Source organism: Canis aureus, chromosome 8, assembly GCF_053574225.1.
Source record: "Canis aureus isolate CA01 chromosome 8, VMU_Caureus_v.1.0, whole genome shotgun sequence".
Classification (NCBI taxonomy): domain Eukaryota; kingdom Metazoa; phylum Chordata; class Mammalia; order Carnivora; family Canidae; genus Canis; species Canis aureus.
Window position 1 is genome coordinate 68,224,000 of NC_135618.1, and position 18,469 is coordinate 68,242,468.

Genomic DNA, 18,469 nt, shown 5'->3' on the forward strand with positions numbered 1-18,469 from the left:
TGCTGGGGAACTTGGGGAGGCAGATCCCATCCAAAAATATTCTTACTATCTCCTCTATTGGCAATCTGCCTTCCCTGCTGAGATGAGGCAGAGTTCTTTGTTGTGGGAGACCCACAAGGAAACCCCTGTCCAGGTCACAATGAAGGTCTGAACAGAAACTTAACCAGTTTGCTGTTGTAGTCTTGGGTCTCAATTTCCTATTGTGGCCCTTATCACGGTAGGGCTCTGATGTTGCAGAGTGCAGAAGACTCTTCAGTCTCTCTTCATGTTCACTTATTTGCAATAGGTTCTTGTGATCAATGGCTGATGGAAAGCCCATTGCAGTCATTAAGTCTCAGTCTTTACATCTGTAAACACAGAATAGCATGACCCTATTGAATGGTGGCCAGTGAATACCTAAAAGGGGGCAGAAATATCTCAGAATTCCTGGGAGTTGTTCCCCTACTTTTCCTAGGATTGTCTTCCAGCTTCCTATGTCTATGCATTGTTGGTACTAAAGATGAGGCACTACTCTGGGATACCTCCATTGTCCCAGAGATTCCAGAGGTATGCCACATAATCCATGGTTTCTCGGGCCATACAGACACAGAACATGGGTCTGATAGATGATAATGAACAGGTGTAATTTCCAGATGCTATGTTCTCAGATCTCTCCCATCAGGTATGTGGGCTGGTCACCAAAACCTGCCCAGAAGGGACCTACAGCCCAGTCATTGCACCTCTACCAACTCAACTCCACCAACCTTTCTGAATGCTTGCTGAGTATGTAGTCCTTTGCTGGGAACTAGGGCCATAATGTTGACAGGTGCTCAGACTGTGCCTTTCTGAGCTCTCTATCTGTAAGGCAAATAGATGTGCAGACCAATAATAGGGCTGGAGGGTAGAGAGGACAATAATAGAATTGGGGCAGTGGGAATAGAAGTCTCCTAGGGGACAGAGCTGTTATATGTGTTCCTGGAGGTTGCTGAAGAAAGACTCCAATAGAGGGGAATATGTCAGAGCTGGATTTGAAGGATGGGTAAGAGCTTTCTAGGGAGCCCAGAGGCATTTGTAGTCAGAGGAACCCACATGGGTAGAGATGTGCAGACTTAGCTTGCTTGAAGGATTTCATGTATTTAAAAATAAAGGAAGCCATGGTGACAAGGGCAAGTGAGGGATTTAAGTACGGTGACTTTACCTGAGTTTTTGTAACCTTTGAGATTACCGATAACACTGATTGAGTTGTTTATTGATTTTGGACAGAATATGATCTCAAAGGTCAATCTGGGAGTGTGTCCATGATGCTTTGCCAACACTCATGGCTGGGGGAAAGGGCCCTGCTACGGGCTCCAGCTCCAGTCCTGCCCCATTTTCAGTATACACATTCCAGCCTCACGGAATCATTGCTATGGGAAGGGAAGCTGCACACACGCAGGTCATCAAAGACTAGCCCACACTGCTGAACAAAAGTAGAGGAGACTCACAGAGAGAAAGTGGCCATGGACCTGATCCCAAGCTTTTCCACAGAAACCTGGCTTCTTCTGGCCACCAGCCTGGTGCTGTTCTACCTGTAAGTAACTACCCAGGTTCATCATCCCCGGAACCTTCAATTTGTGTTGCTAATCAGCATCCACTCCCTTTTCCTTGTCTGTTTTGAGGATCAAGGAATTAAGAAAGAAGTTGCTTAAGTGTTGAGTACTTCAAACATGCTGTGAACACCTAAAAGATTATTATTGACCTCACCAGATCTACTGAAGTATACCTACCACACCGCAACTCCAATTCCTGTAGCTAGGAGGGTTTGAGTGACAGTAGTTGCTTCTGGGGGCGATCTTCTGATGGACCACCAGTTGGGACCTAGACTAATTAAGCAGAATTCAAGAGAGGCAGAATAAAATCAACAGGCTCCAATACCCTGGGGTCCTCATCCCTTTCTAAGCTATGGGGATTCTGGAGGCCGAGGGAGTGGCTTGAGTCATTGGCTCATTACCTTCACCTTCTGGTCTGTGCCTTCCACAGGGTATGTATTGGATTGGGCCTGTATCACTAGGTGGCTCCTGCTCCCCCCCCTCTCTACCGCCAGGCATTATGAATACAAGGCACTTGATGCACCCTGACAACCGAGGGGGTGCTAGAGATGCTTTTTTCCCCTCTTCTGACTGAGCTCTTCCCTCTTTCCTGCACCCCTCTACTGGCCATCCCTCACCCTGTACTGTGCAGAACTCCTTACCCCTAAATCAACATCCTTAGAGCTGAGGAGACTTGGTAGAAATCTTTCAAAATTTATTCATTTCACCTTTTCCTTCCACTCTCTGGAATGGTTAGCATCAGGATAGAGATTTTCCCCCCTACCCCTCAATATGAATCTGCCAGCTGCCAAGAGGCAGAGCTCTGAAAGCCAATTTGGCTTTAAACTATGCTTTTGCCTTTATATTACAGTACTGGAGGAGGAATTGAAACATCTGGCAGAGGAATTCCTTTCAGTGATGGGATTCCCACCATCGTGGAGCAGTTTGGGAAAGGATTGAGTTTTACAACATGGGTAGGAAAGACCCTCCATGTCATATTTGACCTTGTCTCAATTTCACTTTCTTTAAGAGGAGGAAATCATGAGATGTGAACATAGAACATGGAACATAGAACATTTTCATTTTCTAAGAGAAAGGTTAGAATGCTAGATAGTGTGGCAAGACATTTCTGTATGATGACATTTAAAATGAATAGATAGTGTTTAATTTCATTCTCCTTAACAATAGGGTTGGGGGTTTTTTGTTTTTGTTTTTGTGTGTGTGTGTTTTTTTTCTGAGATAAGAGTCTTTCTAGTATGCTTTTTCCTACCAATAAAAGAGGGCTGTTGGTTCAGCCTTTGTGACTGTAAAGGTGCATAAATAGCATACATCTTCTAGAGTAATATGAATTTAGCGTACACATGCATTCTTCTATGATATAGTTTGTATGTGTCTTAAATGCATGTGCCCGCAGCTTATTTTAATTTTTCAGCACAGGTGAGTAGTGAGACAGAGCCAGAACTGATGTGAGAGGCATCCAGATAGAACTGGGGATGGAGCAGGAGAATATTCCTCCCTCAGAACAGACCTCCCAGAAATACTCCTCTGTCCTGGTCCCACAGGAGATCATCACAGGACCATAAGGTTAGCATCTCATCTGCTTGAAGCGAGGGAACAAGAACACACCATGTAAGTTCCAGTGTGTCATCTGGCAGTGGGGCTGTCACTGGATACTGTCACCACCAGGCAAACAACACTGTGGACTTAGAAGACACTGGTGTAATCAAGACTCAGTAGCTGTAGACAATGCCCGCTGCAGGCACGCAATGCAAAAACAGTTTTAAAAATGGCTTCTATGTTAGGCCCTTCAATTGTACCAGCAGCTGCATGACTCTACCAAGAAGAGGGAAGCTGGAAAGAATCTGAAAAATTCACTCAGCCCCCTGCCTGCCTTCTTATGGAGCCATGTGGCTTTAGACAGTACACAAGATCTTTCCTTGGGACCAGTGTTCCTGACTATCCCTCACTTGCTTGGCCTCACTTGGGAGTTCATGGAGCACAGTGAATGTTCAGAAACAGGATTTGATTTAGAGTGGTGGTGATGGCAAGAAGAGAATGGAGGTGGGACCAACTAAGACTACCCTGGCTTCTACAATTGGTGCTGATGAGTCCAGCTGTACTAGAGGAAGGATCCAAACACAGTCGGACACAGCTGAGGGACATCCACTGGTCCCTCAAATACTGGTCATTTTGTGCAATTTTGTGAGTTTGTTTACATTTTATATGATTTGCTGGTTTGTAGGGACTATTTTGAACATTTACTGTCTTAAGGTTAGTCCCCAGAGATGAGGAGACAAGGTCTTCATTCCAATCTATGGAACATTTTATCATTACTCATTTTTGTTGCATAACATGTATTCTGCTGTTAACTGGAGGTGTCTGGACTTTGGAAGGTCTCATATCAGATAGCACCTGCAGGGCATGTACCATCTGTACCCAACACCGTTTCCAACTGTACTTTCCTTATTTTCCTCTATGGGGTAAGCCTTGTAGGCTTAGCAGGTTTGTGAGTAAAATGGTTTCTGGCAGCTCCTGGCCACAGCCTCTCTTCTTCCTCCACCCTGCCATCCCTCAGCAAACCTAAGTGGAAGGGTTCTAAGTATCCCCCAGTTGTGGGATTCTACACATGACACATGAAAGATGATTGTAGGCAAGCCTGTCATAGGGAGCATCAACCATAATGGGTTTCTCAGACAGTGGAAGCACAGAGCCAGTAAACTAACTGCTTTGTGAGTAACCATCTTGAAGAGAAAATGAGTGTACCTTGCAGTGTGCTGAGCAGGTGAGTATCACAGGTTGAAGGACCAGATGCCAAGATGGGAAGAATGGTCTGGAAGTGGATTGTTTCCTTACTGATTCTTTTATATGAAGTCATTTGGGGCACATATGGGCCAGTCTGTCTTCTCTGCAGCTCAAGAGAACCAGACTTCCTGACAACAGAGACTGGGTGGAGCTGAAAGAATTTCACTTTTCTATGGGACAGTGGAGCCTTGGACACAATAATCACTATACAAACATAAGAGCACTGTGGTTGCTCAAGGCTCTCTCTCTGAAGACAGATTTAAGAAGGCCTATATCCAGAACCATCACAGAGCCTATAGTGAAGGAAAAACACAAAGATTTCTGAGCAAACTGTATGAGTATTTTCATGGTCGGCTCTCAGTAACCTCTCAGCTCTTGAGTAGATGCAATTAAGCAAAATCTCATCACTAGAGTAGAGAATCACATTTCCTCTTTCCACCTAGAATGAGAATCTCCAAAATCATGGAAGAGTCATTTACTAAATAGGATAACTGAATTTCCTGGAAGAAATCAGCATGAATCTTTCAGGAGCACTCAAGGGTGGAATATTTATCAAATATTCATTCTAGGATTGAGACCACGACATTTTCAGCTACTCTTAGCTAATCATTATTACGTTTTGACAGTCTCACAGTGGAGACTGGAAAGGAGATGATCAACATCATCATCAAGATGATGATGAGCGAATGCAATTATTGCTGTTGGAATTGTTGTTATCATTTCTTGCCGATTGTTACCTCCTCCCTCCCTTGACTATTCCACTTCTGTGTCATTGACTGGCTAGCCCCAGCACCTATTCCACCATCCCTGTGACCTGGCTTTCTCTTTGGCTTTATAGCTATGGGACCTACACGCATGGACTTTTTAAGAAGCTGGGAATTCCTGGGCCAACACCTCTGCCTTTTTTGGGAACTGTTCTTGGCTACCGTAATGTGAGTATTGTTTGAGCTATGACTTTTGCTTCTGTCAGTTGCAAATCCCACTTTAATTCCATAATAAAAATGCTCCTTCTCATGAGGAAATCTTCGATTCTGACTTTCCAGAAATGGTGTCAAGTCTACCCCAGAGCTCTATTGTCTGTTATTATGAGCCTCAGGGTTTGCCTCAGTGGGCAGCCCAGCTCTCTGACTAATTCAGCATGGAACTTGATGCTTTAGCTTACGAGCATTATGAAGAGGCTTTTGTTTTGTTTTTGGAAGGTGTGGATTCCCAGGAAGGCATCATCATATTGGTATTAGGAGAAGAGAACCAAGGGTGTCCGTGCTAGTGGTCCAATGAGCTATGTATGCTAGAATCAGACTTTTTTGTTCTTGCACAAGCCCTGGATAGCCCTTTCCATTTCCTGGATGGTTCTCGAACTTCAGATTATTGAGCAGCCCAAGATTCACCACTGGGGAATTTGCACATACTTGAATTCTCTCACGAACTGACCAACCCCCTGCAGCTATTTGCATGCATCTAATTCTCCCTTTGCTAAATCTCAGCTTTACTTCTCTACCTTCAAAAGAGACACCCTATGTGTGAGTCCAGCAGGGAGGGAGTTTAACTGAGGTGAGATGCTGTTTCTCTATTGACTTCAGGTTTTAACCTTTAAAGGACTTGTGTGGGTTTTGGTTTTCCTACAAAGCAAGAACCACCCATATATCCCTAGAAAAAAGATACTTTGACAAAATTATTAAGAAATTAATGTAACTGGTTGGGCCTGGGTGGGTGGCTCAGTTGGTTAAGCATCAGACCTTTGATTTCAGCTCAGGTCATGATCTCAGGGTCATGGGATGGAGCCCAGCATCTGTTCCACATGCAGCATTGAGTCGGCTTCAGATTCTCTCTCTTTTTCTCCCTTTGCTTCTTCCCTGCCCTCCCCCACCTGCTTGTGCACTCTCTCTTTCATTTTTGAAATGAGTCAATAAAATCTTTACAAAAAAAGAAATTAATGTAATTGAATGGAATGTACTAGCGACACACAGACTGATGTTGGTAGAGTGGTTGTGGTTAATCCAGCTTTGATGCCTTGTCCGAAGTCTAGTCTTCTACAAGAGTTAGAAGATCACATAGTGGAAGTCGGCAGTTCACCTGCAAGCTGCTCTCTGCTGTGGAGTTCCTTTCCCACAGATCTGAGGCTTATTTCTCTGATTCTGCTTTTCCCTACTGAGACTCTCAGTGCCCAATTATCGTCTAAGAACTTCTGGACTTTCCCTCTGAAGAAACAATAATTTCCTTTCCACTTTTCCCAGATCAATTCCTTAGTACATACACCTAACCACATTTCTGGGATCCTGATTTGTATTGTTAAAACATCAAAATCACAGTTGAAATGAAGGCACTAGAAGTCTTGTTGTTGTTCTTTTAGTGATAGAAGTGAAAACTCTTATCAAGTGTTTTATTTGGCTCTGATATTTGTGGGATGGGGGCATTATCTCCTCTCTGTGTTGTGATGGAGAACTGGAAGGCGAGTCCACTCTGTCATTCATTCATTCCTCACTTTCTCACTAAACAAGCATGTTTAACTCATGTAAAACTGCTAGATTAAAAGAGGTCACTGGTGCCTTAATATCTTAAATCCACTGGGGCACCTGGGTGTCTCAGTAGTTGGGCATCTGCCTTGCCTCAGTCATGATCCCGGGGTCCTGGGATCGAGTCCTACATAAGGCACCTTTCAGGAAGCCTGCTTCTCCCTCTGCCTATGTCTCTGCCTATCTCTGTGTGTCTCTCACGAATAAATAAATACAAATCTTTTTATAAAAAATTAAAAAATAAAGAGTTAAAAATTAACATAAAATAAAACATAAAAATTAACATAAAATAAAACAATAAAACAATAAAATTTAATAAAATAAAACATAAAATATATCCTAAATCCACTGGAATCTAGTAGGGCTCATGAGATCAACAAACAGAATGCTATCTGACATTCAGAATATGCAGCCATGCTGCCTTTCCCTCAGCTCCAGTTTTCTACATGGCCCTGAGGTAATGATTCAGAGGGTTCTGAGATTTAGATATAATGCACAAGCCAAACACATCAGACACACAGAGACTACCCAGTCCTCCCAGACAGGGTAAGATGTTCAGTATCTCCAACACTTGGAAATAGTGCAAGAGGGACATGAAATTCTCCATTTCCATATATCCTCTGTTTTCTCTCATTTCTGATAGTCCCCTGTGATTAACAGCTTCCCTCTATCTGCTAGTGAGAGGCTGTAAGGCACATTTCATGCGATCTAAGTCATTTTGTTCCCCATTACCCATAGGGCTCAGTACATTTAGACTAATAATATGTTTTGATTTCTCTTGCAGGGTTTTTGTGATTTTGATGAGAAATGTTTTAGAAAGTATGGAAGAATGTGGGGGTGAGTATTCTGGACATTTCCATTGACTAGGCCTGTTGTGATGAGGAGGACCCTGTGGTGTGGACAGTCTTAGTCGAGAGCCCCTTGTGATGAAGCCTGCTGTAGTAAAGCTTCTGGAGGCTCTCCTTCCCAAGATCCCATATGTCACCACGTGTGCAGCTCTAAGTGTAAATCGGACCTGGAGTGTATCCTTTATTTATAGTCTGGATTAAATATATCCTTTGAAAGAAGGGTTTGGATAAACAGAATGGAAAGCCATTTCTACTCACCTTTTCTTTTTTTATGTATATTTTTATTGGAATTTGATTTGCCAACTTATAACACCCAATGCTCATTCTGTCAAGTGCCCCTCCTCAGTGCCTGTCACCCAGTCACCCCATGCCCCCGCCCACCTCCCCTTCCACTATCCCTTGTTCGTTTCCCAATGTTAGGGGTCTCTCATGTTTTGTCACCCTCTCTAATATTTTCCACTCATTTTCTCTGCTTTTCCCTATAATCCCTTTCACTATTTTTTATATTCCCTGTATGAGTGAACTTATATAATGATTGTCCTTCTCCGATTGACTTGCTACTCACCTTTTTCTTACTTTTTTGTAAGTGTGGAGTTTGTTTTGCATTTTAATTTTAGGCCCAGATTTTTCTTTCAACGGAGGTATTCAATGTGGAAGTATTTCTTTATTCTGTGGACTTGAGATGTAAGAGAATTTTAAGCCACAGTGTTTCCTGGTGGGTTGATGGACTGTGATTTTGTAGTATGATCTTGGCTTCTTGCCCTGGATGCTCCTGTTCAGAGCTGCCAGAGGTTTGGTGAAGCTGAGGGAGAGATATGATGTGGTTCTGGGATGCTCACAGCCAGGAGTGTACCTCCTCTTACCTCTTTATCTTCTCTGGTCACATCCTCAGAGACCGTGGGGCTCTGAGTGGCAAGGCCCATAAGCAGCATGATGGAATAGAAAGAAGACAGATCTCTGGATGGACACTGGTTTAGCCCCACTGTCCCTGCCCACCTTCAGCACTGCTCAACTCTGAATGGAGTCAGAATTACATCATGTGCCCCGGTTCTGTCTTTACTGTGTGGCTCTCGAGCCTGGCTGTGGACAAGAACCACCTGGGAGAGCTTGTTCAAAAGGCAGATTCTTGGGCCCCATGTCAAATTTACTAACCTAAGTTTCTTCTGGATGATATATATAAACATTATTTGAAATGTCTAAAATACATCAAAAATATTTGAAACATTCTAAACATGCAGAAAACTGTAGAGAATGGAACTATCCATGTACACATCACCTAGAGTTAACAAATGTTCTACTGTTATTTCTAATCATGATGTCAGAGTTTAGATTATATAATGTCAGGATAAAAGTTGAGACTTCCAGGTGTGGCTGCAGCTGCAGAAACTGTCATGTTAATATAATCAGTTCTGTTTTCCCGACACAGGTTTTATGATGGGCGACAGCCCGTGTTGGCTATCATGGATCCAGACATGATTAAAACAGTGCTAGTGAAAGAATGTTATTCTGTCTTCACAAACCGACGGGTAAGCATGGAGTTATTTTAATTAATTAATTAATTAATTAATTTATTTATTTATTTATAATAAATTTATTTATTTTTTTTTATTGGTGTTCAATTTACTAACATACAGAATAACACCCAGTGCCCGTCACCCATTCACTCCCACCCCCCGCCCTCCTCCCCTTCTACCACCCCTAGTTCGTTTCCCAGAGTTAGCAGTCTTTACGTTCTGTCTCCCTTTCTGATATTTCCCACACATTTCTTCTCCCTTCCCTTATTTTCCCTTTCACTATTATTTATATTCCCCAAATGAATGAGAACATATAATGTTTGTCCTTCTCCGACTGACTTACTTCACTCAGCATAATACCCTCCAGTTCCATCCACGTTGAAGCAAATGGTGGGTAACACTAATAAATTTATTTTTTATTGGTGTTCAATTCGTCAACATACAGAATAACACTCAGTACTCATCCCGTCAAGTGCCCACCTCAGTGCCCACCACCCACTCACCCCCACCCCCCACCCACCTCCCCTTCCACCACCCCTAGTCGTTTCCTCGAGTTAGGAGTCTTTCATGTTCTGTCTCCCTTTCTGATATTTCCCACTCATTTTTTCTCCTTTCCCTTTATTCCCTTTCACTATCTTTTATATTCCCCCAAATGATTGAGACCATATAATGTTTGTCCTTCTCCAATTGTCTTATTTCACTCAGCATAATTTATTTTTTAATGGGATTTCAATTTTCCAACATATAGCATAGCACCCAGTGCTCATCCCATCAAATGCCCCCCTCAGTGCCCATCACCTAGTCACTCCCACCCGCCACCCACCTCCCTTTCCACCACCTCTTGTTTGTTTCCCAGAGTTAGGAGTGTCTCATGTTCTGTCTCCCTTTCTGATATTTCCCACTCATTTTTTCTCCTTTCCCCTTTATTCCCTTTCACTAGAATTGGAAGGTATTATGCTGAGTGAAATAAGTCAATCAGAGAAGGACAAACATTATATGATCTCATTCATTTGGAGTATATTAAAAATATTTATTTATTTATTTATTTATTTATTTATTTATAAAACGTTGTTTTGACACAATGACAGACTCACAGGAAGTTGTCGTAGGAGGTCCCATGTTGTATGGTCTTCAAGCCCTTTCCCCTAAGGTAATATCTGCGTAATGATAGTACAGTATGGAAGCAGAAATAGCCATTGGTTCTAGCCATTGAACTTATTCAGGTTTCAGTGATTTTAGGCACACTCAAATGTACCTTGTGCATGTGTGATTGCTCCTGAACACTGATCTTACATGTAGACTTGTGTATCCTCCACCCCATTCATGTTATAGAGCTGTTCCATCATCAGCCTCCTGCTTACTTTCTTTTGTAGGCATGGTATGTAGCTTGTCTTTTTGTTGTATGAGAGTCTTCTGCAGAGCAAGCATTTCTTATCTTGATAAGGCCAATTTAACATTCTTTTCCTTTGATGGGCTGTGACTTTGGCATCAAGTTTGAAAACTCTTTATCTAGCCCTAAGTCCCAAGGATTTTCTCAAAGTAGTTCATTTTATAGTTTACATTTAAGTATATACTTTTATGTTTTATATTTGTAATATGAATCATGCATAGTTTTGTGTTTCACATTTAATTCTGTGATCCATTTTGTGTTAATTTTTAGTGTTAATTGTGAGCTGTGACATTTAGGTCAAAAATCCTTATTTCTGGGATCCCTGGGTGGCGCAGCGGTTTGGCGCCTGCCTTTGGCCCATGGCGTGATCCTGGAGACCCGGGATCGAATCCCACATCAGGCTCCCAGTGCATGGAGCCTGCTTCTCCCTCTGCCTATGTCTCTGCCTCTCTCTCTCACTGTGTGCCTATCATAAATAAATAAAATTTTTTAAAAAATCCTTATTTCTGGCCTATGGTTGTGTAAGCACTCCAGCATCACTTGTGGAAAGGCTGTACTTCCTGCATTGAATGGCTTTTGTACCAGTATCAAAATGAGTTGGGCCTATGTGTTTGTATCTATTTGTCAATCTCTGTTCTGTTCATTGATGTTCATTGATCTCTGTATCTATCTCTCTACCGGTGCCACCGTGTCTTGATTACTGTAACTATATAGTAAGTCTCAATATCATGAACAGTGATTCCTCCCATTTTATTTTTGTTGGAATTGTTTTAGGTATTCTAGCTCCTTTGCCTTTCCATACAAATTTAGAATTAGCTTATCTATGTTTGCATAATATTTGCCAGGATTTTGTAAGACATGATTTAGACCTACCAATCATTTGTGCAAAATCTAGATCTTTATTATGTCATGTCTTTCAAAGCATGAACACAATATGTGTTTATTTAGGCGTTCTTTGAGTCTTTTCACCAGCATTTCATTCTCAACAGGAAAACCATACATGTTTTGTTCAATACACATCTCAAGTATTTCACCTTCTTTGTGTGATTATAGTTGTTATTGTGTTCTTAATGTGTTTTCACATATTCATTATCTAGAAATGTGGTTGATTTTTGGTGTTGATCTTATTTCCTACATCCTAGCTTAACTCATTTATTAGATGCAGAGATGTTCTTTTTTATATCCCTCAAGATATTCTACATCGCCAATTATTTCACTGATATAGGGACACTCCTATTTTTTTATTTTAGAAAAGTATTTTATTTTATTTTATTGGAGTTCAATTTGGCAACATATAGCATAACACAGAGTGCTCATCCCATCAAGTGCCCCCCGCAGTGCCCGTCACCCAGTCACCCCAATCCCCAGCCCTCCTTCCTTTCCACCACCCCGTGTTCATTTCCCAGAGTTAGGAGTCTCTCATGTTCTGTCACCTTCACTGATATTTCTCACTCGTTTTCTCTCCTTTCCCCTTTATTCCCTTTCACTATTTTTTATATTCCCCAAATGAATGAAACCATATAAGGTTTGTCCTTCTCCAATTGACTTACTTCACTCACCATAATACCCTCCAGTTCCATCCACGTCAAAGCAAATGGTGGTATTTGTCATTTCTAGTGGCTGAGTAATATTCCATTGTATATATATACCACATCTTTATCCATTCATCTTTCGCTGGACACCAAGGCTCCTTCCACAGTTTGGCTATTGTGGACATTGCTGCGATAATCATTGGGATGCAGGTGAGGGACACTCCCACTTTATCTTTTTTAATCTGCATGCCTTTTATTTCTTTGTCTTGTCTTATTGCACTGGCTAGGATTTCTAGTATGGTTTTTGAACAAGAGTGGTGAGAGTGAATATTTTTGCCTTGTTCCTGATGTTAAGGGTAAACATTCAGCTTTTCACCATTTAACTATTTATACATGTATTTTTACAATGAAAACTATATATTTAAATCTGATGTTTTGATTTATAAAGTGATCATCACAAATGAAATGTATTGACATATCTATCACCACCCAGAGTTACTTTGTGTGTGTGTGTGTGTGCGTGTGTGGTAAGAACATGTAAGATCTACTTTTTAAGCAAATTTCAAATATATGGTACAGTATTTTAATTATAATCACCATGCAGTATGTTCGATCTCCAGAACTTATTTTTCTCAACACTGAAAGTTTGTACCCTGTGATTACTATTTGCCCTCTTTCTTCCTCCCCAGACTCTGACAGCTACCATTCTACTCTGTTATTGAGCTTGACTTTATTTTTCTAGATTCCACTTATAAGTGAGATCATGTGTTACCTGTCCTTCAGTGTATGATTTAGTTCCCTTAGTATGTAGTCATGTTGTCCACATTCAACCATGCTATTGGAAATGGCAGGATTTCCTTCTTTTTTAAGGTTGAGCAATATTCAATTTTCTTTATCCATTCATCCTTCCATTTAAATTTATGTATGTATACATGTATGTATTTGTATTTAAAATCTAGTTAGTTAACATACAATGCAATATTGGTTTCAGAAGTGGAATTCAGTGATTCATCGCTTATATACAATACCCAATGCTCATCACGGGTGCCCTCCTTAATGCTCATCACTCATCTAGCCCTTCCACCATTCACCTCCCTCTATCGACCCTCGGTTTGTTCTCTATCATTAAGTGTCTCTTGTGATTTGTTTCCCTCTCTCCTTTTTCCCCCTCACTTCGCATATGTTCATCTGTTTTGTTTCTTAAATTTGACTTAGGAGTGAAACCATATCGCATTTGTCTTTCCCTGACTGACTTATTTCACGTAGCATAATACTCTCTTGCTCCATCCACGTTGCTGCAATTGGCAAGATTTCATTTATTTGATGGCAGAGTGATATTCCATTGTGTGTGTGTGTGCGTGTGTGTGTGTGTATATACCACATCTTTATCCATTCAAAAGTTGATGGACATTTGAGCTCTCTCCATAGTTTGCCTATTGTTGATAATGCTGCTATAAATATGGAGCATGTATGCCTTTGAATCTCTATTTTTGCATGCATTGGGTAAATACCTAGTAGTGCAATTGCTGGATTGTAGCATAGTTCTATTTTCAACTTTTTGAGGAAATTCATACTCTTTTCCAGAGTGGCTGCACAAATGTGCATTCCCACCAACAATGCAAGAGGGTTTCCCTTTCTCCACATCCTAAACCAACATCTGTTGTTCCCAGAGTTGTTAATTATAGCCATTCTGGCAGGTGTAAGCTGGTATCTCACTGTGGATTTGATTTGTGTTTCTCTGATGATGAGTGATGTTGAGCATTTTTTCATGTGTCTGTGAGCCTTCTGGATGTCTTCTTCCAAATAGCGTCTTTTCATGCCTTCTTCCCATTTATTAACCAGATTATTTGTTTTTTGGGTGTTGAGTTTCATAAATTCTTTATAGGTTTTGGATCCCAATCCTTTATCTGATATATAATTTGCAAATGTCTTCTCCCATTCTAAAGGTTGGCTTTTAGTTTTGTTGATTGTTTCCTTCACTATGCAGGAGCTTTTCATCTTGATGAAGTCCCAATAGTATGTTTCTGTTTTTGTTTCCCTTGCTTCCAGTAACATGCCTAGTAAAAGTTGCTAAGGCTGAGGTGAAAGAGGTTTCTGCCTTTTATGTGCTGAGCCCCTTGTTTCTTGCTCCTGTCAAGATTTTTTCTTTGTCTCTAATTTTGTTGTCTTCAATTTTTGACAATTTTATTATCATGTGTCTTGGTGTAATCTTTTTTTGAATTCGATCAGATTGAGGACTACATATCCCAAGATTTCTAGTTTGGGAAGTTTTCAGCCATTGTTTCTTTAGGTAAGCATTCTGTCCACTTCTCTCTTCCTCTACCAGGATTCCATAATGTACATATTCTTTTATTTGATGGTATCCTATAAATCCTGTAGGATTTTTCTCCCTAGGTTTTTTTTTTCCATTTTCCTTTACCCCACTCTGACTGGATAATCTGAAATAATCCAGGAGGGGATCGTTGGTTCAGGTACTTGAGAGCCACAACATCAGCAATTGCATGATCCTTGACAGGAAGCACAGTGGAGGGTTCTTGTGGATGCAGTGGCTATTGGGCTCCTCAGTAGCATCATCAGATCCAGTGCTTGAGGACTAGGGCAAGCAGAATGGTGGCCAGAGTGGGTGCTACACACACACTCATCTGTGGGGGCTGAAACCAGGCACATGCTCCCAAGGGGCTGGGCTCAGTGATGGGCACATGGGTACTTTGAATGTCTGGGCTGTCTGTGTACACTCACGGGGCTGCAGGAATAGTCACTACTGCATGCATGGCAGTGGGGGCTTTTGACTGGAGTTCAGGCTGGCAGCGTGTAGATGTGAAGTTTCAGGGATTAGCTGTGGTCTCATGTGGCAGTGCAGTCCAGTGACGGGAGTCAAGCCTGGCCTCAGGGACCTGAAAGTTGCTGGGGCCTGGGCTGGTGTGGTATGTATACCCTGTCACAGGGGCCATGGCTGGTTGTGGGTGCAGATTCTGAGGCTCAGGGTGTAGGTGGTGGCACTGGCTGAGGCAACTCATGAGAGGGCAGATGGGGCAGAGCAGGACTCAGGCAGCTGGAGTCAGCAAGTATGAAAGCCTGTGGGACTATCAGCAGCAAAATCTTAGAGGGTGCACTGTGCTGTGTCAGCTGTTAATTCAGCAGCTGCTAAGGCTGCTAGGGTCCTCTGCAGAGCAGGACACAAGGAACCATGGTTACTCTTGCCACTTTGCTGATACTGATAGTCCTGCCTTTCTTTGTTCCTTGCTCTGTCTAGGTGTGTCAGCTATGCCAGTATCTGGAGGTTTGAAGCCAAAACAGGTCATTTGTGCTGTGCCCTGAAGGGCTGGGGCTAATGACCTTTAGTCCTTTTCCTAGCAAGAGGAATTCTCTGAGGCTGGCGAGTGTCCTCTTGGTGTTGAGTAGTGCTGGCTTGGCTCCTGGTATGATGCAGACAAAATGAAGCTCTTCTCCTTACTTTTCTAATGCACTTATTCTCAGGAGTTTTGCTCCACTGTGTTGTTGAAGCTTCTTAAATGGAACCCTAAGCTCTTAGGTCTATTTTGTTTGTGGATAGCTGTATACCTATTGTTCTTTGCGGGTTAACAGAGGCTGATGTGTCCTGTCTCATGATCTTGGTGATATCACACGAATCCTTCCTCACTGAATTGATGTGTGCTATAAGGTTTTCTGATGATCTGTATTAGGTTGAAGTAGTTCCTCTGTTTCTAGTTCTTTTGTGTATTTTTATCATGAAATGGTTTTGGAGATATCCACATTAATACAAAATATATTTTTGGAAAATGGTAGTTAGATTCAAGGTTGTTGGCTTGATAGGCCAGTCCCAATATGAGAAACAGAATTATCTGTTTCTCTTTTCCTTAGTTCCCTTTGGGGTAACACAGGGGAAAAGATTTCCATGTAACTGTATCATTTATTGAGAATAGCAAACAGATTCCTATCTTTTTAGGGTACACTGCTATTTTTGAAAAAAAAAAAACACCATATTAACGCATCTGTTTTTTGAGTTTCTCATGCTGCGGATATATGTGAAGGCAGAACTGCTCTGAAGCAACATACAGTTTGCCAGGCCATCTGGCTATCTTCCAATGCAATTCTACTCTGCACACCTTAGGAGAATGTAGGTATTATTACTATGTTGGTATTATTATGTAGGTATTATGTAGGAATGTATTAGGTATGAATCCAGTTTATTCTCCTGGAATAGTTTCCCTGCCAAATTTTCCATGCCACATTTACATTGAAAAGGAAATTGGAATATAAAGCTGGAAACAGCTACTACCTGTAGTGCTGCCTCCTTCAGCTTCACAGGAAGCTAAGCATTTGGGATAACTATCTATTGAGTATGTAGCATAGGGACTGCTACTAAGGAGACACTACATATTTGGTGAGTAATAGATGCTCTTTAACAAATTTTGCAAACTGTGAAGACCTACAAAACTTATGTATGGCAAAATGTGTTTTGCTTTGACTCTAGTCCTTTGGTCCAGTGGGATTTATGAAAAGTGCCATCACTGTGTCTGAGGATGAAGAATGGAAGAGAATACGAACATTGCTGTCTCCAACTTTCACCAGCGGAAAGCTCAAGGAGGTAAGAAAAGAAGAGGTCTTGTCATTAGGAAGTAATGAATGCAGCTGGGGATAATTAGAAACTAAGATGTAGTCCACTTGCAAGTGGTACTCTGCTGTATTTGGGCTTCCTAAACATGGTCTTTTATCCTCATGTCCTAGAGGAGACATGATAAAACTTGTTATTAAATGTCCTTTCTTGCTCCATGTTTGTGAAAGCCATGTCATTCTAGGACTTCATTCTCGGATTTAACTTCAGGTGGTGTTGTATTTTGTGTGTAGATGTTTCCCATCATTGGCCAGTATGGAGATATGTTGGTGAGGAACCTGAGGAAGGAGGCAGAAAAAGGCAAAGCCATCAGCTTGAAAGAGTAAGTAGGAGTGGGGCTGCTGGAATTCCAACTATGTCACGACACTTTCCAACTGCTGCCACAGAGCCCAATTCCCACTGTTGAATTACCCCAGCAAAGAAGCTGAAGTAGACGTGTAGTGTTACAACCCAATGGGCCAGCCAAGGAGAGGTAGCTCGCCTAAAAAGGCAGAGCAGCCAGGAGGGAGAGGGTCTTCTTTTGTGTACATGAGGCAGGATTAATTCATCTGCTTGATTGTCACCTTGGATATTGGGGAAGACAAAAATATGTGCTTGAAAAAAAGGAAACACGATTTTTCCAAAACTTTGAGTGTAGAGGGTAATGAATGGTAGTGGTGGGGACCACTTGGTACATATCGCTGGGCACTGGATGGGGCAAGAAAGTTTTCATGTGGAACTTGGGACAACTTAAATCCCTTCCTGATTTTGTTGAGGATATAAGCAAAATACTAAATATTAACTTTTATGACCACTTGTCCATCTTTCAAACACAAAAGGGAGAAGGCCTTGCACATGGGATGGGTAGGGTGAAAAAGTAGCCTAAATTGAGATATTAGCCTAAATTGAGATATATTTTATTTTTACAAAACGTTTCACTTATTTATTTGAGAGAAAGAGAGAGAGAGAGAGCAAGCCCATGCAGGGGGGCAGGAGCAGAGGGAGTAGCAGACTGCCACCCTGAGCAGGAAGCCCAAAGTGGGGCTTGATCCCAGGACCAAGAGATCATGACTAGGAAGAAGGTGGAAGGTAGCCAGTCAACTGACTGAGCCACCTGGGTGCCACGGGATATATTTTAATATTGCAGGATGAACGGATGCATATTAGGACTGTCCTGGCAAAACTAGTAGCATATGATCACTTAGCTATGGCATCCCCTAAGTCAGTTTTGGTGTGATTTAATATATATTTTTAAACTAGGAACATTCTCAGTTCTTACTTTTTCCAGAAATGGGTGAGTCCTCAGGGCAATCTCAGATCAAGGAGATGAGACAAAGTGGGTCTTTCAGGAGACTTAGCAGAGGTGGAGAAAAAAAGGATGGTATTCCTGGCATCTCAGAACAGGGTGTTGGTGTTCTGTAATGTGCTAAAGAGGACTCAGCTCCGAGAGCACAGAGACTGTGGTGAGAGAAGATCCAGATCAGTTTCACCTTTCCTGACTCCCTGAGGAAGCGTTAGTTATTCCACCATTTGTCCTGCTCAGACACAGTGATTATCCACCTTCTACTGCCCTTACTCAAAACACACTTGTGTAATTTGCCTAATTTGGGGTCTCTATCCCTCCAAGATTAAGCTCCTCGAGCTCAGAGGTCTCTCTAACTTGCCCTGGTATCCCCATCACCCATAGCACAAGGCCAGCTGTGTCACTGGCACCTCACGAGCACCTCAT

The 18,469-nt window shown here is 41.8% G+C and overlaps 1 protein-coding gene across 1 annotated transcript in view; it reads left to right on the forward strand.

The window, feature by feature from the left end:
* Positions 1-1,283: 1,283 nt before the first annotated feature.
* The window catches only part of LOC144319566 (cytochrome P450 3A12-like), a 30,465-nt gene continuing 13,279 nt past the window's right edge, over positions 1,284-18,469 (forward strand). Inside the window, exons 1-6 of the mRNA XM_077907829.1 lie at positions 1,284-1,549; positions 5,188-5,281; positions 7,647-7,699; positions 9,137-9,236; positions 16,621-16,734; positions 16,995-17,083. Of these exons, the coding sequence (XP_077763955.1) occupies positions 1,479-1,549; positions 5,188-5,281; positions 7,647-7,699; positions 9,137-9,236; positions 16,621-16,734; positions 16,995-17,083 (521 nt within the window). The 5' untranslated portion in view covers positions 1,284-1,478. The remainder of the gene's footprint in view (positions 1,550-5,187; positions 5,282-7,646; positions 7,700-9,136; positions 9,237-16,620; positions 16,735-16,994; positions 17,084-18,469) is intronic.